The sequence below is a fragment of the Tachypleus tridentatus genome, chromosome 1 (genome assembly GCF_004210375.1).
Source record: "Tachypleus tridentatus isolate NWPU-2018 chromosome 1, ASM421037v1, whole genome shotgun sequence".
Taxonomy (NCBI): domain Eukaryota; kingdom Metazoa; phylum Arthropoda; class Merostomata; order Xiphosura; family Limulidae; genus Tachypleus; species Tachypleus tridentatus.
In genome coordinates this window covers 171,631,769-171,656,618 of record NC_134825.1, presented here as the reverse complement: position 1 = coordinate 171,656,618, position 24,850 = coordinate 171,631,769, and the positions used below count along the sequence as shown (strand labels likewise).

The 24,850-nt window shown below is 34.4% G+C and overlaps 1 protein-coding gene across 1 annotated transcript in view; it reads right to left on the bottom strand.

The window, feature by feature from the left end:
• Positions 1-24,850, bottom strand: part of LOC143230306 (uncharacterized) — a 69,841-nt gene that overhangs the window by 25,316 nt on the left and 19,675 nt on the right. The window contains exons 7-13 of the mRNA XM_076463588.1: positions 23,872-24,340; positions 19,067-19,341; positions 14,945-15,277; positions 13,682-13,901; positions 8,336-8,475; positions 4,623-4,861; positions 3,416-3,568 (exon numbers count right to left, since the gene is read on the bottom strand). Coding sequence (XP_076319703.1) covers positions 3,416-3,568; positions 4,623-4,861; positions 8,336-8,475; positions 13,682-13,901; positions 14,945-15,277; positions 19,067-19,341; positions 23,872-24,340 — 1,829 coding nt within the window. The remainder of the gene's footprint in view (positions 1-3,415; positions 3,569-4,622; positions 4,862-8,335; positions 8,476-13,681; positions 13,902-14,944; positions 15,278-19,066; positions 19,342-23,871; positions 24,341-24,850) is intronic.

The following is a 24,850-nucleotide window of genomic DNA, read 5'->3' as shown; positions in this document are numbered from 1 at the left end:
CCTCACCCCTCTTTTCCTTTATTTCAGTCTTTCTCTGTCACAGCATTATAAGATTCACTGTAATCTGAATCTCTTTGTTCAAATGTTGATTGCTACTGCTGTCAAATCATCCAATCTCAGCGTTCGCTGATCCTGCCAACCAGGTATACACTCCGAGTACTGGTAGATCCTGCCAACCAGGTATACACTCCGAGTACTGGTAGATCCTGCCAACCAGGTATACACTCCAAGTACTGGTAGATCCTGCCAACCAGGTATACACTCCGAGTACTGGTAGATCCTGCCAACCAGGTATACACTCCAAGTACTGGTAGATCCTGCCAACCAGGTATACACTCCGAGTACTGGTAGATCCTGCCAACCAGGTATACACTCCGAGTACTGGTAGATCCTGCCAACCAGGTATACACTCCGAGTACTGGTAGATCCTGCCAACCAGGTATACACTCCAAGTACTGGTAGATCCTGCCAACCAGGTATACACTCCAAGTACTGGTAGATCCTGCCAACCAGGTATACACTCCAGTACTGGTAGATCCTGTCAACCAGGTATACACTCCAGTACTGGTAGATCCTGCCAACCAGGTATACACACTGGTAGATCCCAGTACTGGTAGATCCTGCCAACCAGGTATACACTCCGAGTACTGGTAGATCCTCCTGACCAGGTATACACTCCAAGTACTGGTAGATCCTGCCAACCAGGTATACACTCCAAGTACTGGTAGATCCTGCCAACCAGGTATACACTCCAAGTACTGGTAGATCCTGCCGACCAGTTATACACTCCAAGTACTGGTAGATCCTCCTGACCAGGTATACACTCCAAGTACTGGTAGATCCTCCTGACCAGGTATACACTCCAAGTACTGGAAGATCCTGCCAACCAGGTATACACTCCAAGTACTGGTAGATCCTCCTGACCAGGTATACACTCCAAGTACTGGTAGATCCTGCCAACCAGGTATACACTCCAAGTACTGGTAGATCCTGCCAACCAGGTATACACTCCGAGTACTGGTAGATCCTGCCAACCAGGTATACACTCCGGTACTGGTAGATCCTGCCAACCAGGTATACACTCCGGTACTGGTAGATCCTGCCAACCAGGTATACACTCCGAGTACTGGTAGATCCTGCCAACCAGGTATACACTCCGAGTACTGGTAGATCCTCCTGACCAGGTATACACTCCAAGTACTGGAAGATCCTGCCAACCAGGTATACACTCCAAGTACTGGTAGATCCTGCCAACCAGGTATACACTCCAAGTACTGGAAGATCCTGCCAACCAGGTATACACTCCAAGTACTGGTAGATCCTCCTGACCAGGTATACACTCCAAGTACTGGTAGATCCTGCCAACCAGGTATACACTCCAAGTACTGGTAGATCCTGCCAACCAGGTATACACTCCAAGTACTGGTAGATCCTGCCAACCAGGTATACACTCCGAGTACTGGTAGATCCTGCCAACCAGGTATACACTCCGAGTACTGGTAGATCCTGCCAACCAGGTATACACTCCGAGTACTGGTAGATCCTGCCAACCAGGTATACACTCCAAGTACTGGTAGATCCTGCCAACCAGGTATACACTCCAAGTACTGGTAGATCCTGCCAACCAGGTATACACTCCAAGTACTGGTAGATCCTGCCAACCAGGTATACACTCCAGTACTGGTAGATCCTGCCAACCAGGTATACACTCCGAGTACTGGTAGATCCTGCCAACCAGGTATACACTCCGAGTACTGGTAGATCCTGCCAACCAGGTATACACTCCAAGTACTGGTAGATCCTCCTGACCAGGTATACACTCCAAGTACTGGTAGATCCTGCCAACCAGGTATACACTCCAAGTACTGGAAGATCCTGCCAACCAGGTATACACTCCAAGTACTGGTAGATCCTGCCGACCAGTTATACACTCCGAGTACTGGTAGATCCTGCCGACCAGTTATACACTCCAAGTACTGGTAGATCCTGCCAACCAGGTATACACTCCAAGTACTGGTAGATCCTGCCAACCAGGTATACACTCCGAGTACTGGTAGATCCTGCCAACCAGGTATACACTCCAAGTACTGGTAGATCCTGCCAACCAGGTATACACTCCGAGTACTGGTAGATCCTGCCAACCAGGTATACACTCCAAGTACTGGAAGATCCTGCCAACCAGGTATACACTCCGAGTACTGGTAGATCCTGCCGACCAGGTATACACTCCGAGTACTGGAAGATCCTCCTGACCAGGTATACACTCCGAGTACTGGTAGATCCTCCTGACCAGGTATACACTCCAAGTACTGGTAGATCCTGCTGACCAGTTATACACTCCAAGGACTGGTAGATCCTTTCTTTCACAGCTTTTCTCGACCCATGTGACTTACTTCAAGCTCACCTGAAGTTAAATCATTATTACTTTCGTAACACCCAACCACTAAACGTGTGTGCAATTAAAAAGAAATAAAAGTTTCTGAGCACCCTGTGTTGTTTTGCCAGCCCCTCTGGAACCCATGTGATTTAAAACCTAAATGACCACCAAGCCGATTAGGATCAGAATCTAAAATATTTCCAATTTATAAATTACCACCAAACCAATTAGGATTAGAATCTGAAATATTTCTAATTTATAAATTACCACCAAGCCGATTAACATTAGAATCTGAAATATTTCCAATTTATAAATTACCACCAAACCAATTAGGATTAAAATCTGAAATATTTCCAATTTATAAATTACCACCAAACCAATTAGGATTAGAATCTGAAGTATTTCTAATTTATAAATTACCACCAAACTGATTAGGATTAGAATCTGAAATATTTCTAATTTGTAAATTACCACCAAACTGATTAGGATTAGAATCTGAAATATTTCTAATTTATAAATTACCACCAAACTGATTAGGATTAGAATCTGAAATATTTCTAATTTATAAATTACCACCAAACTGATTAGGATTAGAATCTGAAATATGTCTAATTTATAAATTACCACCAAACCGATTAGGATTAGAATCTGAAATATGTCTAATTTATAAATTACCACCAAACCAATTATGATTAGAATCTGAAATATTTCTAATTTATAAATTATACAGATGAATTCTGTATTAACAATACACCAATTAACAATACAAATTTAGCATAATTTATAAATTATACAGATGAATTCTGTTAACTGTTCATCTTTAAGCAAACACAACCTGCATCTTATATGTGATAATTTCTTACTTTTTTGTTGCCAGAGTTTCACACTGAAGAACTCTTGCACATCAGGTAATGGTCTACCATCAGCTAATGGGTTAGTACTCAACCAGTGGCTGGTTAATTACTTTTTAATAGCTCAAACTATAACACTCATAATTTAAACAAACCTATTACAAGTATTACAAGCTAGGAACTCTACCAAGGCTTGCCAGAGGTGTTTTATGTCTTCAAGATAGCCGTGTACCACAAACGTCATCATACCAGTAGCTCTCAACAAGATCAGAATAGACTGGATCAGATGAGCCAAAACCTGACGATCTTTGTGTTCTTGAACATGGCAACCACTGAAGAGCTATAATCAACAAGCAATATACTTATATAACATAGCCATGTAACAGTTATAATGAACAAGCAATATACTTATATAACATAGCCATGTAACAGTTATAATGAACAAGCAATATATATAATGTAACAACCACTGAAGAACTATAATGGACAAACATATACATATGTGTGTGTGTTTGTGAATATATACAGAGAGACTGATAGATGGTGTATCCTCACTGCAATGCGAATCACCTCCAAACCCAGGATACATTTTATAATCCCACATTGTAGCTAGTACCCTTGGATCCTTTTTAAAAATATGTAGTGTATTACTGAGGTGTGTGAAAAAAGTATTCACAGAACCATCTCATGTATTTTCACATCAAAGATGTGTGAAAACAGTATTTGCTACATATGACAAGTTTTATTCAATACCTTAAGTTGTCTGAAGTGTAGTGCGACTTTTAGCATAAATAGGAAGCCCATCAGCTCACTGCTTCATCATTGTTGGCATTTAACTCAATAGCAATAAAATTTCACACCATCTAAACTTCCAAACAGTACTAATGATATTAAAGAAACGGATGTAACCCTTTTTTTTTATTATTGAAGATGTTTTTCTATCATTATACTTCTATAAAATATGATGATGTTTTCACAGTGTTTTTGTGATAAATTTAGTTTTTTCAAACCAACCAACATTTGTTTTTGTTACAAGTTCTATGTAATTTGGTTTCATTCACAGTAGATCTTCATGTGTAACATTCCCCATCAGGGTCACTTTATATAACATCTTACTCAGGGGTGTCTTTCAGGGGCAGTTGTTTCCTCACCCAGATAATAAGAAACATTTCTTTCTTTATTCATTTAACACATGTATATGAACTTTCTTCTTAATTCACAATTCCCCAATTCTTTTTCCCTCTTTAGAAAAATGTCTGTAGATGCCGGTGATTTTGCTGTTATCTAAATTAATCTTTGAAGCAAAACTTGACACAACTTGAGTTTGGTTCAACACTAATTTACTTTCAAGTTCCTAAAAAAAGGGGGGGCCAGAAAAACTGTGGTAGACTAACATTGTCTTTGTGATCTTGCTGAGGACAGTAGAGAGGAGGAGCTGGAAGATGAACACTGTTATCCACTAGGAGTGGAAGGCCCGAGAGAACTGACCACAGTTGATCTAGCAAATCTTCTAGCAGCTGTGAAAGAATGGGTAGTCCACAAAGTACTGTAGGAATTAACAGTTCTCTCAGAACTATCACCTGCTCTTCAGATGAAGATGATGATGCTTGACTCCATACACCTTGAAGAGTTCCTGTAATCGTAAAGTAAAAAAAACAAACAAATAAGAATAAAAATAACTTACATATGCTGAAAAAATCATAGATTAAAAAAATTACACAATGAAATAAATAATTTAATAAATCTTCAACTAATCTCAGTTGTCTAATAATCTTTAATAAATGCTTAAAGTTTATTTCATTTTCCAAGATCCAATGTGTGCTATTTATAAACTGTGAAGTGTCAATAGCAAATAAGTCCAACCGTTAATGTCCACAAGCTAAGAGAAGAAAGAAATAAGTTTTAAGGGAAACACAGAACATAAGGAAAGTGGTTCAAACAGAGGTGAATTAACTGAATGGAGGACCTCATGAATATCCCAACCTGGAAGTTAAGATTGACTGGAAGGGCAACATATCAGGAAGGAATGCATAAGCATGGTAAGGACAAAAGAAGTAAAAACACTATAGTAAACAGGAAAAACAAAAGGTGTGGGATAAAACCACCCAATATCCTCAAGGTGAGGAGACTAAAAACCCACAGTCAAAGAACCAGGTGAGAAATTTCATCACACAAGCCACAGTTGGCCAGTCAGCAGGAAGCCAACTATTTTTAGATCAATGATGGAATACTTTCAACCTGCATGAGTGGACCTCCATGGAAGATGGACACATGGAACCAGTAAACAAGGAAATGAATCACCGTGAGATACCAGATCTTCTCACCAAGTACTGGACAAAAGTCAGGCATGAAGACACAGGACGTAAAGGTTGGGATGTAGATTATATGGCCAAGGTTGACAAAGAAGGTAAGGAGAAAGTGGAAGAAAAACAGGAAGGGAGAAGACCAGTTACTGTAACTGTGGAAACTAAGAATGAGCTTGCAAACAAGGAGTAATTAGGGAGACCTGAAAAGGAGTGAAGTGGTAAGAGAAACCCTCCAATGAAATAATCAGTTGAGTAGCTACATAAAAAAGTACCTGTATGACCAATCATGTCTGATAACATCGACTGTGGAGCATGGGATAAGATACAGGCAAATGAAATAGAGGTAATTGTAGTTGAGGCCTATAGCAAAGACACTTACAAGGGAAGAACCCCACTAATAACAAAGATCCTTCAAAATGAGGGGACCTAATGCCTACTCTGTGGGATACATCTGGTTGGGGTGAGAAAGATAATCCACAATCAAATTAAAAGCACCCTGCATATAACACATAACAAGATCAATGTGACATATGTGGGTCCAGTATAAGAGATTTAAAATCAGAAAACAGACCCTTGGTAGTTGATACATGCCACCACCAGAGAACTTGTCTGACTTAAAATGTCAGGCAAGAAGGAAATGATACGATGCCCAACAAAGAGCTAGAAGTTCACGAACATTGATGAACAGAGCATTTTTATCCTAGTACCAATGGTCCAAACACTCCTGGTGATTGACCCATGCCCCATATCCCTGAAGAATGTGTTCATAAAAAGATGTAGATCTGGATGCAAGGGGAAGAAAGAGATACCCCCCACTGATGTATGGGCTTTGTTGAACCATCTTAGTAGATTGTCTTCAAGGGGAAAAAACTAAGGTAACTGAGGATGTAGAAAGAATCCTGAGCAAGGATCTATTGATCATGAAGCACCCACAAAGCGAGAGCAGTCAGTGATGTCATTGAATAACACATTCCTAAAAGTGTTGAAAAAGACCCATAAATGGACAAGATATTATTTGGGTCTGAGGAAAGACTTCTCCAGTTTAATCAACCAGCCCATCCAAGCCTTTACTGAAAGGAACAGCCTTGTATGATTGGCAGATTCCTGTTCAGAAGGAGCCAGGAAAAGCCTGTCATCTAAGTAATAATGAAATCACAGCCCCAAAGCATGGAGATGTAAAGCAAAAGTTCAGACTACTTGGCAAAATATGTAAGTTTCTGAGGCAAGTCCAAAGGAGAGAGCCCACAATGGATAAACCACCTCAAGATGAACAAACTGAAGATAAGAACAAGACTGAAGTGATATCAGTGTATATAGATAAGCACTGGAGATATTTATTTTGGTCACCCATAACCACAGAGAAAACACCCATCTCAGGGAGAGAAAAGATTTTATGGTAAATCAAGGTAGTGAAATGAAGGGGTTGAGGCAAAATAAATTGATTATCAGCCATCAATCTCCAGTTGTCTTGGGGAAAATGAAAGGGCAAGAATAAAAAACCCACAGAAAAATGGGAACAAGTTCAATGACTCACTGCAAGGGTAATTTCTGAACAGCTAACACTGACTGGTCATGGGATGTTGAGGAGAAAGAAATAAAATGTGGTAAAGAGAGATGGGTCATGGGATGTTGAGGAGAAAGAAATAAAATGTGGTAAAGAGAGATGGGTCATGGGATGTTGAGGAGAAAGAAATAAAATGTGGTAAAGATAGATGGGAGGTGATAAAAGAAACTTGACAACATATTCTTCTGACAGAACCTGAAGCATCTATTGATTACCAATAAAGGAACACCAGTGACAAGGAAATTCAAACAGCCAAGCTCCCATCGGCTAGTCGCTGGTAATGGTGTCTTCAGGGGTACGTTGTCAAGGAAAGAGACGAGAAGTACCCTGAGTAAAGGGACGGGTACAGAATGGGAAGAATGAGAAACTGTAATTGGAGACATATGAGGCTCTGGATTACAATATTCATGAGGGTGAGTTTCAAAAATGGAATACCTCAGAAGATGGATCATACATAAATCCCTAAGATAAGTTAAGGGTAAACAGATTTGAGCTAATGTGGCACCATGACCTATAAGGTCCCAACAACAAGAAACCATAAGTGTAATACCAAAGACAAAGATGCTATACAGGTTAGGATGAAGGTTAGGCCTGTAAATTAATTAACAGATACCACACTTGAAGTCTGTTAATTTAGTATTCCTGAAGAAAACAATATTCACTTTAAGCATGGTTGGGAGTTAGAATCAGGATATATCATAAACTTTTAACATGGCCATGTGATTTTACCTGTGATCTACAGGATAAATAATTCTCTGAAAATCCAATGACCTCTATGATGTCACTAAACTAAATCTTTATATATCACTCGTTCAATTATACTGGGCATTTCCAGGTTGCCCCTAAAGAAGAAAGGTTCACCTTTCGAAAGCTCTCAGGTTATAAGGGTTTCTATTTCAGTTTTATGAAAAATAATATACAACATTTTCAAAAAGTTTGTTTGTTAACACAATAAATTGGATGTCTGAAAATTTTAATTTGTATAAGATTCATGATCAAAACAGGTATTACAGGCAATGATGCACTATAAGTATAACTAAATTAATGAAATGTCACTCCAACATGTTAGACTCAGTTTCATTCAATAAAAATATCTGTAAATAAAGCAGTGCATATTTTATTGTGCTGAAACAATACCACATGAACAAACCCTTTTCATGCATTCATGTTCATCTACGAACAGACACTGCTGGAAGATTCATTAAAGTGAAAGTTTATGTATAGCATTTTTACAAACCTTTCCTAGGGCTTGAAGTCAAGTTTACTTCAGAACTTAAAGCACCTGGGTGAACTTCAACTGTAAGATATTCCATCACTTTGGTCCGAATGATCTCAGTAAACAGTTTTTGAATTTTGTAAATCTGACATTTACATCCTCTGTGAAGTGTAGATAATGTAACATTAGTTTTTCTTACAGCTTACAACAAATATTTAGAATGATGTTCAGTATGAAACTTTTGGTTATTGTTCACTCTAAATAAAAAAGAACTACAATATTCTCACTACTTTAAAATTTCATTTTATGATGTACAAGCACAATCATATAAAGACATAGAGACATTTTCAAAACAAAATAAATTATTTAAATATTTTTTCATGTAAAAGTTATGAAAAAATCATTGTTTTTCAGAACCTTCCTTTCCCTAATATACACAATTTCAAGTATCATTAATAGCCAATTTCAAGTATCATTAATAGCATATGGTATTACACAAGTAAAACATATATAACAATTCTTTCTTACATTGTATAGCAATAAATTATGTTCTCATTAATTTATTTAAGTTGCACTTTTTTGAAATTATAAGACACTTTATACTAGACTACTTAATTTGGCTGTAACAAGTATGTATTTTAAACCCAATTTTAACGTTAGTATATCAGTAACATTACTACTTGTCATTCCAGTTGTTTTCATGTATGTTAGTTCTGCTATTAACCCATTCATTACAAGTTGGGTGAAATCCACCCAGCTCGTAACCATAAAAGTATCCATAAGAGTAATTATACTATGATTTTTGATAATATATGCACATATTTACAAAATTTTGTAGGTTATTGATAAACATTGCAAGGCTTTCTTACATCCAATATCAGGATTGATATCAAATGTTAAGATTATTTTAATTAAAGATTTTTTCATAAAATTTATTATTTCAGAATCTTGACTATAAAATATGCAGAATAATTTTGATTTTAAGATTAAACATATGTTTATGCATCAGAAAAGTTTCAAATTTCACGTGCAAAATCTTTATAACCTCCTGATAATTATCAAATGTCTTTGAAGAAAAACTTTATATTTTATCTGTTTTTTTCTCTATCAAACTAGAATCTCTGTATGTTTTCAGTAGATTTACCCAATCGTATAAGAATCATAAAAAAACTTGTAAATAAATACAGACTATGCTTTTTTCTTTCCAGAATAATAACTCAGAAACACAAATGTTTAGTATAAGTAGCTTAAATATCACGACATTATACATTTATTATATTGATCTTTCTGTCTTAAAATTGCACAATGTATATGCACTCATGTTACTGCATCCAAGAATATAAAAGTGACTTTTACAACATGACCTGTTTTGGCAGTGTTTTAGTAGACTAGTATTTGGTAAAGTACTGTCACATTTCAGTTATAATACATTATTACAATTTAAAAACAAGTTTTAAAACTATATTGCTTTAAAGATAGAAAAGTCAATAAAGAAATAAAACAAACAGTTATCTCTTCTAGTTGTGACCTTTGTACTCAGTTGCTGATTGTCATAAGGTGCTAAGCCTTACGAAATTTTGCATGTGTAGAATATGAAATTATGTAACTTTTTTTTAGTGTTATATTTACATTTGAATAACCAAAAAAATCATAAATTACTGTACAGATACCATAGAATTCCATTATAATTTATCAAGTTTAGTAACTAAGCTGTACTTGGTTAAAAAAGCATATAAAATGTTAAACAAGCTAAAAATTCAACTTGCCAACATAAAGGTTTGTCTTGAAAGAAGGAAGTAATGCCGTTATACTTGAAAATGGCTGAAAAAGCCACAATGAGAACATTCTGAGCTTTCAATTGGTTATTCACTTATCATTTACACAACTAACTTTATATAAGGGACTACTTCCAAAAATGGAAAGAGGTGAGTGAATAAGGCCACTGTGTTTGATTCATTACAAGCATGGTATCTTAGCAAATAGAAAAGATGGGAGGTTCTTAGTTTATATTTTAGCTTCTCAATATCAGTGCTTTGAGTCCATAATTCATACAAAACTAAATACTTTGTATCTGGTCATCATAAAAATCAATGTTTTGACTGGTTTTTTTAATATTTACTTTTAAAGTGAGAAATTAAGTGACGTATAATATGAAAATTTTAATTATATTTTACAGTTTAATCCCGAACGTATTGACATGGCCTTTGATCCATATGGAAAGGGTTGAATATATTTTCAAAACAACTTCTGATGTACTAGTAGGCTTATTTAAAGATAAAATGCACGATATCAGAATGCATTGGGAAGTTTTCTGAAATGCACTTAAAAAACGTAAGTCCAAAAACGTTCATGACATAGAAATTCTGTTTTCATTTAACATATGTCTTTAGCTATCTGTAGTGCAGTTATAATAAATAAACAAGTAAAACAAATAATCAGCTCACATTACAGTTATGAATAATAGTTGGGTCCTCAATAATTGTATAGAGCAGAAAATTATATTGAATGTTTGCTAATAATACAATGAATGTGCTGTTATTTAATTTTAACAACCATCTAAGCAAGCTGGCTGGTTATGAACTGGTAACTTGCCAATTTCTCTTAAACTCAACGGAAACTCTCCTACTTTGAGTTTCAAATAGGCCAAAGCCTACATGCTGCTTTGTGACACGGCTCTCAACAGGTCACAGAATGCTATAATTTGGCTGCCTAGCCCACACTTCCTTAACTTGCAATGACTAACATGAGCAAAACTTGCTTGTGGATTCACCAGGGAAGTAATGTGGGCAAGATTCCTTTCAAGTGATCCTGTCGGCCAAAAGTTAATAATCATAAAGTCACAAATGAAAATAAATAATCTTGCACGCATGATTATTTGGAGCTTTAGAGTATGCTTTAGTCTACCCTTTATTTACAATGATTTATGCTACAGAACTGTTAACATTAACAACATCTATTTTAATTTTTAATCCAAATTAAAACTAATTTTTATTTCACTTTTTACTACAATGATTATTCTGCATAATTAGTTTAATATACAGATTTATGACTAACTTATATCTTATGGGATAGCCAAACTTTGAGAGATATAATTGGGTTTACATTTACAAATAATATTAACTGATGAAATAATACACTCTATACATTATGAGTCACAGACATAGTTGGACAATGTTGGAATGTATTAATCATACAGTAAAAATCCAGACATGAAAATTTCTCATATTTTGATTTACATAATGCTGACTGATTAAACAAAAGTTGTTGTATTAACATACACACACCACTGCCACATCAGAACATCACACACAGAAGTTCCTTCTCATGCGCTGGAACAGAACAGTATGGTGAAATACAATAGGATATAATAAATAGCTTCAATAAAAAGTACTGGATATAAGATGTAAGTAGGACTGTATCTACTTGCTAACTAAAGTTATACTGTTGTTATGTTCTATTATGTTGCTTCTTTATACTTATTTACTCAGTTGATACTTTTATCCACAGTATACATTCAATTAATAACATTGTTGTTAAAATGTATTCTAAAGACAACTGATATGGGTATTAAAACTTTAATTAAAATAAAGTACAAACCAACATTTTGACTTTCTTAGGCCATTTTCAGATTAACACATGAGTCATCATTAGAATACATTTTTACTTCAAGTGGATTTCTCATCATCATGACTGCTGTTAAAAAATGTAACTGGTAATTACACCATCTACTGGAACTTCATGTTATAACTGCCATTCCACATTTATTTTTTAGTTGGACAGTCAGTGTTATCCTGTTCTGTTTTATTGTTTATTTATTATTATGTATATTAAATATATTTAACTGATCAACATTTTTGTGTTAAAATGACCAACTATCAACCCACTGAAGCAGTGACTGTTAAATAAATATTTGTTTTAAGTCGGGTGCAGTTCTTTTAAATGGTTATAATATAGTGTTGATTATGACTCATAACAGCAAATGTGTACATACACAAAATGAATTTTTAATTTTCATTTCAAATGCAAAAACATAATCACTGCTCTATATAATATTTCAAACTACCTTTGAATGTCTTACATCATTACCTGTAAAATGAAATGTTTATCAATCAAATATAAAGTAGCAGAAATAATGATATTATCATTAAACTAAGCATATTAGTACTGTCCAAGGTTTAAACTTTCGTAGGTCAAAAATCCATGCTGTCCCTATGATATGAACTTCTATTTACAACCACAAGAGCTTGAGAACAGTTTCTTTCAACTAAGGTGATATTACTGGTATTTTGTTTTCAATAACAACATTACTTTTATAAAAAAAGTGTTCAGTAAGTGGCACATGCTTTCCTTCATATTCTTAAACAGCATATGACACCTATCCTTTAATACATCATATGTTATCAACAGTAACCACTAGACCTTACAACACACTGCATAATAAAAAATTGTATTTAAGCCAATTACATATTATTTACAGAGAAAACAAAAACAAATGTAGTTTGCAATAGAAGCAACTTAGCAGTATAATACAGTTTTGAGACACCTGTAACATGTCCAAACCTACCTGAATGAAAGTTGTAATTTTCCTATACTAACAATGTATTTCTAATCCGAACTTATTTCCACTCACATAAATAGCTATTCTCATCCTGTGCTGCCCTCTATATGCAAAAAAATCTCATGCATGTCACAAGCCTTTTTTTCACTCCTGGAATTAACTAATACCAGTGCACATTATCATGTGACAATCCTCCAATGATAAGAGTGCAACACACTTCTCAATACACATGTGACATCCTCTATTCAATTCTACTGAGTTCAAATTTTGGCAGAAAATCAAAGCAACAGTTTTCAGAAAGCAAAAACCTATCAGACGTATTTTTGATATCAAAAATACCTTCTTGTTAACCTGATGATAACCTAAGAAGGTCGAATTATTGTTCTGTACTTTATTTAAAGTTTTAATACCCATATCAGTCATCTTGAGAATACTGTGAGAAATAAATTTTCAATACAGGAAAATTATAATTTATGATAAAGTACCTTACATCTTCTCATATAAATAACTAGAATCCCACATTAAAAAGTGTGAGGGAAAGAAAGAAGCATCCTTTGAAAGCATCCAAAGGACACTTCATCAAATGAGATGGTTAGACGTTAAGATCTAATGAGGGAGACAACACTACATCTGAACCAGGTATACTCTTTGTCTATTGCAGAAAGATGTTGCACATATGGGAGGATAAATAGAGGAGCACATCCAACAGGGAGAGAACTAAGACTGGGAAGTGATCTCAACCAAGCAATATCATTAAAACAAGAAAATAAAATCTAATTATTTTTAAAATAATCAGTTTCAATGCTTACTCCTTATTATGGGCAATGGAATGGCCATGCAACCAAGTGACAGAAAGAACTACAGCAGTCTTCCAATCATTTACCCTGTGTGCCAGCCACACTGCCTCACTCCATTGGCCCATTTGAAGCAGTAACTCAAGAATGTAGCTTGGGGTTAAAACTTCACTCAAACCTTCTCGTGTTAAACAAGACGTAATCTCTTCTCGACAAATAAATATTTTACGGACACCTAAGAAGGAGTAATTAGAAACATTATAGCAAGGCGTAATAATATTAGAAACAAGCATTAATGTCATGTGTAAAAATAAGATTTTGATGAATATAAAGTAGTTTCACTCTTCAAAATACAACAAATATTCAGTGAGAAATCCAAATACAAAAATAAAAGTGACAAAGAGTGCATTAAGCATGTGTAAACTATTCTATTATGGAACAAAAAAAGTGTGAACGATGCACAAGTCGGTTCAACATTGTGCAAAGATGTGCAAACTCCTCATTTTAAAAACATATTCATAAAATTTCACTTTAGTCATGTTTGTGCAATACTGACTGGCAAACATTACGAGCAACATATACAGACAAGAGAGTAAATAAGTGGAGTTTAGAAGCAGGGAAATACTGTAACTTGTCGAACTTCAGAAACAAAATTCCATTAGGTAATATTTAATTTATGATAAATACTGTAAGTGATAAACTTAAACTTCAAGAGTAAACAACTTTTGGAAAACTAAGTTCAAGGGGAATCCATTTTAATTTACACTTTGATCAGTGCATGCTATTGGGTTATAACAGTTTTGGAGGATTCCACCCTCATCAGTAAGCCTAATAAACTGGACCATGTTATAATGAATACATACTGTTGGTGTAAACAAATGTTCTCATAGTGACTACAAAGCACATTAACACCAACAGTATCTCTTATATTGCAACTAACCCTTTACATTCTGTAAATCAAAAATTAAATGACAGTTTTGTTTACATAAATTAAGGTAAACAGTTTCATTTTGATCCATTCTCAGTGTTAACTAGTTTTATATCAGAATTTCTAGCTTCAAAAGCAATTTCAAATTTATTATTTTGCATTAAGCTAAAAACAGACACAAAGTACTTCTAATGTCAAGTGTCTTTTAATTCTAAAATAATCTTATTACAAAGTATTGGGTATTATTATAAGTGAATGTTATAAAGAAAATAAAACTTAACTCAACAATGATCAAAAGTACATTTTAAATCATGTATATCTTTCAAATGAAATCACATAAGCAATCTAACCTGTGTTTTCATACTTCCTACATAACAGTGAAGAAAGAGGTCTTGGCTGGTGAACAGGATGGACATATAGTAGTTCATTCACAAAGTACGCTCCAAAAAATATAGCAAATGATTTGACCACTTTCATGACACCTTTATGTTCTTGGTTTACTGTCAGAAAGATATACTGTTCTCTTTCAGAAGATACATTCACTTTAAAACCATTGCTTGTGGCTAGCAATGTGTTGATGTATTCTGCAGCCGCTCGTATCTGGTAGTCAATAAGAAGAGAATAAAGGATACAATGAAGATAACGGCTCACCAAACGCTGCTGTTTTTCACTCATGTTATTTTCTGTAAAAGCATAAAAGAAGTTAATTTTAAAACATACATCATGTCAATGAGCTTACAATGTCTTATGTCTCAAACAAATGAAGAGATCGTAGCATGCCACATACTTCTTGACATTCATAAGTTATGATATTTCAACAGATATTAATTTACAATAATAAAGGTCATGTCCAATAATAAATATTGGTAATCCTTATGTAATTTTCATTGTTACAGCTAATGTTCTGGACTTAGTTTTTATAGAAACACAGCATATCAACAAATGCGTAGATTGTTTGTTTGTTTTGGAATTTTGCTCAAAGCTACATGAGGGCTATCTGCACTAGCTGTCTGATTTTGTAGTATAAGACTGGAGGGAAGGCAGCTAGTCATCATCACCCACTGCCAACTCTTGAGCTACTATTTTACCAACGAATAATGGGATTGACCATCACATTATAAAGCCACCACAACTGAAAGGGCGAGCATGTTTGGTGCAATGGGGTTTCAAACCCGTGACCCTCAGAGTCAAACGCCTTAATCCACCTGGCCATGCTGGGCCCAAATGTGTAGAAGACTAAACACTGGTCTTATATTAAAACTAACTAAATTATTAAGTGCAGCACTGATTCTGTGTACAAAACTATTATAAGATTATTATTATCAATAAATATATGTCAGTTGTAAAATTATTTTAAAATAGTATTATTTAATTGTAAGATCATTATTAGAAAATTATTAATTAGTTTTTAAGATTATTATTAGAAAGTATATTAGTTAGTTGTAAAATTATTATGTAAAATATATCAGTTAGTTGTCAGATTATTATTAGAAAATTATTAGTCATCAGGTTATTATGAGAAAAATATTAGCTGGTTGTCAGATTATTAAAAGAAAAAAAGTTAGTTAGAGGTAAAGTAATCTTTTTCTATAAGTGAATGAGTCAGAATGTATTAAAATATCTTTCAGATTATTCCCCTAACTCCCTATCCAAAATGTAATTGAACAGATTACTATGTAAAAATTTGTAATACATTAACAAGTTAGTCCACTGTTATTACCAACTATTGTTGATTTGAAAATGTTGTATATATAAATAATTATACACAAGAATCACCACAGCTACAAAGTTCTGAATCATTAAAATATCCAATAAAAAATATATTTGAAATGAAACATTTGAATAAGTCGTAACTGTCTGGTACCTCAGATAAAATTCCTCCGAGCTTAAGATCTCACTTCTGATAATCATCCTTCAACTGTGATAAGTATTATTATAAATGAATGTTACAAAGGAAACAAAACATAATTGAACAATACTAAAATATACTAAGCCATCTGAATTGGTACCTCAACTATGAATCCTTCAGGCTTAATATCCTCCTTCTTGTAATCAGACTTCTACTCGACAAACATTTTAACCTTTCCGAGATGCACGAGCAAAAACAAAATACAAGAGAAAACAAACAATTTTCACATGACACTGCTCGACTTGTAAACAAAATCTCTGACAGTTACCCAGTTAATATTGTCACTCAACTGGAAGGTGAACCAGAGTATCGGGGGACTGGGGAAAACTGAACAAGGTTTGGAGGCAGAATCACGTAAAATGAAAGGATTAGAAGAAAGAGAAGCATTAGACAAAACATCACATACCTGAAAAATAAAAACCAAAAAGCTGACAAAGGTCAAACAGAATCCTCAGACAGGATGTGGGAAGGCACAATGAACTCTGGAGGGTGGAAAAAAACAATTGAAATGCTCATGAATATGGCCAGAATAATAAAAACAACTCAGGAGGAAGAGAAGCAACAAGAGGAAGGAGGAGACAAAGGTTGTCCTATATAATGCTCAATCTCTCAGCAAATAAATACTGATAAATCTCTTAATGTTAAAACAAGTCTAAATAAATGCTTTCAAAATGCAAGTGAAAAGTTTCTGAAAATAAATTAAGTGCAAGTTAACAACAGCAGAATTGGAACAAAAGAAAGATGCCTGAACTACAGCACTAACAAAGAAAAATTGATATTTCAGTAGAAGTCACACAATAGTGGTGCTCAGATGACACATGCTGATTTGCATGAGAGTCATGAGAAATCTTTCATACTAATTGGGGGTTTGTGGAAAGCTTGTGGCATGCATTAAAAATAATTTTGCATACAGAGGTGAGCATAAAATGGGAAAAGCTAATTTCGTGAAAGAGGGAAGTGCCATAATAGAAATAAAGGAAATGACATCAGATGTCAAATTCATACATTGTTGCATTCACCACAAAGCACTGACCTTCAAACAAATACCAACCAAATACTTTATCTGTTTTGGATAAAGCCATCCATACTAAAGTGTATGCATCAAATTACAGCTTACTTCCATTGCTTTGAAATGAAATGGTTAGTATCAACAAGAAGCTGTTCCTCCACATTGAATTAAGACAGTTTTCCAAGGGAGATGTATTTGAATTCTGCTCAGAAATACTCATTTTTTTAATTGAAATTAATTCACAGTTTTCCACAAATCTCGAAGTCTGGATACTCATTTGGCAAATTTGTTTATCCTTCTGATGAAATTCAATCTTTGTCTTCAGAAGTTGAAATCCAAAGTTTACCATTTGAACAACAAAAGGAAATAAAGATCCAGGGGATGCAAATCATTTCATGAAAGATGTGAATATTTGAAGAATTTCCAACATTGTAAAAAAATTCTACTTAAAAACTAAATTCATTTTAATCCTGAAGTTGTGAACACAAGAATATTAAACAGCAATATTCACATTTAGCAAACCATTTTCAAGATTACTTTATAAAACAAAGGTTTATTAGGAGAATATGGATCCAACAGGATTTCAGTATTGAACACAGCAACTTATCAAGTTGAATGTTCAACAAGACATAAAAAAAGTGATTTGATCATAATATGGATTACTTAATGAAATGAAAAAATTGGCTTTCACTGATGATTGGTTAAAAAGAAAGAACTAGTATGAGGTGAAATATGAAAAATATTTACTTATTACTGTATGCTATCACATTTTGACATGAAATAACCTTCTCAACACTACAAACATGACTCAAAACAGAACTGGACTTAAGGCTAACTGACAAAAATTTCACTCAGTATTAGACAACTCGGCAAAGAAAACCAAGCACAACCTTCACACTAATGTTGCATTAAACAGCTTCAAAAATTGACAGTTTAATAGCCACTATGGTATGTTCTTATCTGGTACGTAACTAAAGTCATGTCACTAGTGATATTTGGTCCTTAAAGGTATTTTATTTGTAAAATTTGCAGTGTAATAGCAATTTTGCTAAAATAAAACAAGATAAGATCATAGGACAAAACTGTTTATTACACATTTTGAAAGAACGAGGGTTCCACTATAATTAATCTATTTAAGAGGAAACAAACACAATTACAGTAACAGACGTACAGAGCTAAATATTAATAACAGTATTGTGTTAGAACACCATCAAGTTGTAAAAAAACTGTGTAGTGTTGAGAGAAGGAAGAAACTGATTAATCAATCAGCATTTCTTTTACTTAAAGTTTAGTTTCAGACATAGCAAAAACAAGAACTCTAAAGTCTGACACACTGATAAACTATCTCAGCTTGTACGTTCACTGTGATAATTTATTTTTGAACAAAAAAGGTTGGCAACTGTTCAGTCTACATATTCTGTTCTGTAACAATTCTATGTTTTCTGGCTAATGAATCATTGGAATTTCAATTTTATCATTTTAACATGTATTTAAGTCACATTATTAGTGGCACCTTGTTAAAAACTGCTGTTAAATGGAACCTTCCTAACTTACTTTTTAGAAGCTTAGATAACTTCTTCATCCACAGTTTTCTAGCCTGAGAATGTCTTCCTTTTATATGAAGTGAGATACCACCTTCTTTAAGGCTCAGAGTTTGTTTTTTCCGTTTCTCGATCTTCAGCAGCAACCTGCTGTTTTGAAGATGTTTTTGAATTTGACACAGACATTTCAAGGCATCCTCATACAGATTTCCTCCTAATGTTGAAGATGCAGATTTCTCATAATACTTCACAGTTACAGAATATAAATACTCCCAAGATTTCAGCAGCCTGGAATATGAGTAACAACAAGTTCTTCACAGACTTTTATAATAGTCTTAACAGGTATATAAGTGTATAAATGAATAAAATACTTATATTTTACTGATCACAAATATTGTGAAAGATATGTGTTTGTTTTAAAGCAAATCCACATTGGGCTATCTGCTGTGTCCACTGCAGGGAATTGAACCCCAAATAAACTTACCACTGTTTCACTGGTGGACTGTTATGAAAATAACACACAGTTTCTAAGAAGAAAAATATACTTGATGCTTTAATTAGTGTAATAAGTTTTGTTCCTTTAATAAATTTCCTAATTAAAATTAAAATACACACCAGATTAGTTCAAACTGTTAAAACATTCACAAACAAGACTGCAATAACTACAAAAGTAGTTTCAAATAACAGAACAGGATTAATTTGTTTTGAATTTCATGTAAAGCTACTCGAGGGCTATCTGCACTAGCCATCCCTAATTTAGCAGTGTACGGCTAGAGGGAAAGCAGATAGTCATCACCACCCACTGCCAAATCTTGGGCTACTCTTTTACCAACAAACAGTGGGATTGACCATCACATTATAACACCCCCGCAGATGAAAGGGCAAGTATGTTTGGTATGATGGGGATTCAAACCCAGGACCCTCAGATTACGAGTTTAGTGCCTTAACCACCTAGCCATGCCAGGCCAAACAGGATTGATTAATGAAAATTATTTAGAAGAAATACTTATAAACACTAATTAAACAGCAACTTTTAGGCATTATCTTTATTTCTATAGTAACTTATAATAACTCATCTTACTTTGTAAGTTACCACATGATATCAGAAGCTTAAGGTTTTAATCAAAAATGTACTTCAGGCTATTCTAGTAGTGTGTACTATGATCAAAGATGTGATTTGGAATACAATAGTGATGTATTCCTTGATCAAAAATGTGCTTTGGTATAATACAGTGATGTATACCTTGATAATGTATCATAATAACTTTTCCATAATGTTTGCTGATATATTTTTTTAAATTTATATTTCATAATTGTTAATGTATGTACACCTCTAATAAAATTCCAATAACTTTTAAATGACAGATATGTAAAAAGAAAAGCCTGTTCAAATTAGATGCATATCATACAGTGCTCGGTTAGTAGGTAAACTACAAATTATAATTTTCCTACACTAAAAATGTATTTCTGACAGATACTTACCTCCACTCATATAATAACCATCCTAGATTATGCTGCCCCCTATACCTGAAATTTGCACTCACCATTAGGCTTGAGTCTCACACCTAACATCATGTTTACATACGGTATGGTTTCCTCATTGCATCCAAATGAGAATGACACAACCCTACACCAACCTTGTGATAACAAGAAATCCACTTGAAGTAAAAATGTATCTCAAGATGGCTGTTATGGGTATTAAAACTTTTAATTAATTAAAGTAGAGAACAACGTTTCAAACTTCTTAGGTCATTTGCTAGTTAACAAACATAAAGATGACTTAAGAAGGTTGAAACGTTGTTTTCTATTTTATTTTAATAAAAGTTTTCATACCCATTCCAGCCCTCTTGATATACATTTCTACACCAACCTACTGCAGCTGACTCAATCTACACTGAAAGTGAGGAGGATGGGTGTGAGAGGTGTTGGTATCAATCAGAAACACATTTTACGTGTAGATAAATTATAACTTCCAATAGAATATCTCACCTTATCTCACATAATAGCTAGAATTCCACATTGACTGAGCAGAAGTGGTGTTAAATTACCCATAATAGTCTGAAGAGAACCCATGAAGATGAAACAAATACATGGAAGACCACACCACATCCAGACAATAACTTCACCCTTGATGAATTAACATGTCACCAAACATGGGAAAAAGGAACATATTCAATAATCACACAGACATGTCACTGATGTAGAGTAGCTAGGCATGTAACACCAAAACATAATCAGTTGGTCAACTCCAGTCTAAAAGTAGTGGTACCAGAAACGGAACATCCATTCTATGACAGAAGGATCCCTACCATCTTCACCTCTAGCCCAGAAATGGAAAGGGAAAGAAAACTTCAGTTCCAAGAATCCATGCAAGCATGTGTGTAGACCTTCATGATTCTCTTTTTGTTGTCAAAAGGCCACTTAGACCAATCAATTGCTTTAGAATTTCAGTTGACAAGTCGACCTATTTTCCTCTGTTTCTATTGCACTATGTATAATAATTCATTTATTCCTTTATAGCATGAGTTATCAGTTATATACTGCTCTTCTAGAAATCATCTGATCTTTGTACCTTAAATGTCTGCTCCTTTTGTCAAAGTGCACTCAAGCTTGTTCAATTACTTTAGAACTCACTTTGAAAAAACTATACCTCTTATCTCTATTAAAATTGTTAGTTTTACTCTAGCATACTAACTGCTATGCCTACATTAACTGTTAGGCCTTTCACTCCTACAGCAATTAACTTTTCTTTGGCCAAACTTCTACTTCCCATGTTTTTCTCATCTGCTCTAAGAATAATAGGAGGAGAAGTAAGATGGCCACAATGTAGATACCAATAAAAAAAACACACACCACTTTTTTTATATATCACAAGGGAAGGAAGCTGTACTGCATAGGGAAGGATGGAAATGAAACTACATTCGGATAGTCCATATTGCCTCGCAAGAGATCAATCAAAAGTCATTTGTGATGTTGAAGTGTGATAACCAGGATGATACCCCAGCAACAGAAGCTGATTGAGGAGAGATTAGAAAAGAGGAAGTGGTAATGACAGTGCAGATTGAAGGAGGATGAAGAATGGAAACCATGATTGAACTGGACAAAATGAGAATAAAACATGGGGCAGATTAAGTAAAGAATACAGTTTGGGGAAGAAGGAATATAAACATACAGATGAATTAAGACTGACCTCAGCTCAAGGCATCCACTCTCAAAGATAACAGATGTGGCATAAAGAAAAAGTTTGCAACTGATAATGTGTGGTAAATATCTCCAGAAGAGGAATACTCCACTAGTTGCATAACCACCAGAACTTTTCATGAGTCTAGGGATAACTTTATGGAAAAGACTTTGTAGAGTAGAGATAATCAACCAGCAAAAAGAATAAAAACACTCTGAATGTGACATGGCATGAGATATGTATAATTTGAATGGGCCCAAAACAGAAGTTCATTGTCAACTGATACATGAAACAACTGTTAGAATGGATCATGCCCACCCTGACTCGTATTAAGGGTAGAATATGATTCAAAGCCTCAAGGGCAGCAATGAGCCCTGGGATACTAATGTGCCCAGCTGTCTTGACTGAAGAACAATGATCAATGACTTAATGTAATTTATTATTGCTCCCCAACTCATAAAAGAAGCATCCATAAAAAAGATGCAATTTGGGCTGTGAAAGTGGAAGAGAAATGCCAGCTATGTAAGAAGGATGATAGAATCACAAGCTTTCTCAACCATAAAAGGAGAGGATAAAAATATTCCAAAATTAGATAAATTACTGGGTCTGGATAATTTAGATCTACCAAAGAATCTCCTGAGGGAGATGAGGCTAAAGACATTCTGGATGTGTTCATTGTCATAAACAAGGATTACACTCCCCAGGAAGAAGGCAGAAAAAAGGCCATCCACATCACACTCATGTTGTTTAAATTCCCCACACAAATAAAGGTCAGGTTTGAGCTCAGGAGACACCGATGACTGTGAAACAGACTCTGACTCCTGTCTAAAGCTGAGACTTCCTCAGCCAAAAGCAAAGGGCCTGAAGCCTCTGACACTGCAGATCAAAATTCTGTAGAGATATAGAATTTAGAATACTACAAGTTCAATGGGGGTAAAGTTCAAAGTTAAATTAAAGAACTTCAGTTATGTTATATCTGTAAAAAATAAAACTGAGTTGTTGGATAAAAAGCTTATTTCTCCAAGCCAATTCCTTTGGCCATAGTTTCACAGTGGGGATCTCGTTTATCCATTCATGCTTGTTACTAATCAGAAGACAAGGCATTTGGATACCTTAAAGAGAGTCATAGTTGATGAAGGGTCATGATGTTATGGACCCTCAAAAATAGCAGCAAACCAAAACTGCTGATATAGAAGGTAACACAAATCAGGGAACCTATTATACGAACAGAGATAACATACCATGTCAGGAGATTAGTCGTGTTATTGACCAAAAGGTAGATAAACAGCAGCAAGACCTCTGTAATTAGCTGCATACACAGAATAGAGCTTAACTTACAACTCTGTTGAACAGTATTAGACCTTAAGATGATTCATCAAAGATATTTAATGCCTAATAACCACAAAAACTGAACACATAAAATTATCAATAAACTGGTGTTGTTCATCAATTGAAACCAGACACTTTCTGGCCGTCTTGTCATTATTAACAATACGGGTCTCATTCTTCAAGATGAATAACTAAGAAACAAAGAATAATCAAGAATGAAATGTAACCAACAACATTAACTCTTAACAGTTAAATCTCCTTGGCATGTTTAAATACAGGCTAAACATTAGAGAAAAAGGAATACTCACCATCTAAACAAATCACCTCGATCATTATTTCTTTGACTGGATTTATACTCACTGGTGATTTCCTCATTACTATCATCTTGGGAATGTATAATGAAGGGTAAGTAAAAATTGTGGCACGTATAAAAAACATTGTTACAATTGCAGTGACAAAGCATTAACGGAAGACTTTGATAGCTAAGGTTATCTTGGACAAAAGTCTCAGTAAATTCTAGTAAACTATAAACTGAATGAATTATTTGACTGGTGGTCATTTCTGATTTTAGCACCTCTGATGACAAAACTAGCTGCACAGTGGCATTGATAAGCTTAAGAATGGACGGAAGAAGGTTAAACTGGACGGTATCAAACAAGAGCATGCTTATAAACTTCACCAAGATACAAAAAAGTGCAGACAAAGTTGTTTGCGTTGTAAGAAAACCAAGTCGATGATCATTCATTTTCACAGTTTTGTCTGCAACATCAATTGCTTCTGAAAAATTAAAAAAGAGATAAAAAATTGACAACAGAATAATAAACATAATAATAATAATAATAATGTTACATTCAATCAAAAAAAGCAAGTAGTCACAGTTCATGTAATTCTATATTTCATATAAACTATTAAACATTTGAAAATGTGCCAAATTTAGATGACCTCATGTAAAAATGAAGTAAACACACAAATGATTCTGTCCAAACAAAGGTCAAATAGTCTCCAATAATGTAAAGTTTTATCAACACATTTTCTTTTTTTAAAGGATTTTTAAGAATGAATGAAAGGTTTGGAATACTAAAGAAAATCTTTTTACTTTTGTTGTTTTTTTCAAATTAAAACAGTCATTTCTTACATCAATAACTCATATTTCTTTGTTATTTTTTTCAGTCGGTGTCCAGAATTGTAAAAACTGCTGTTGAAATACAGGCAGTGAATACCACTTATTTATGAAGGTGATATTATTTGAAACTTTGTGGCATTAATATAGTGAACATGATGTTAGAC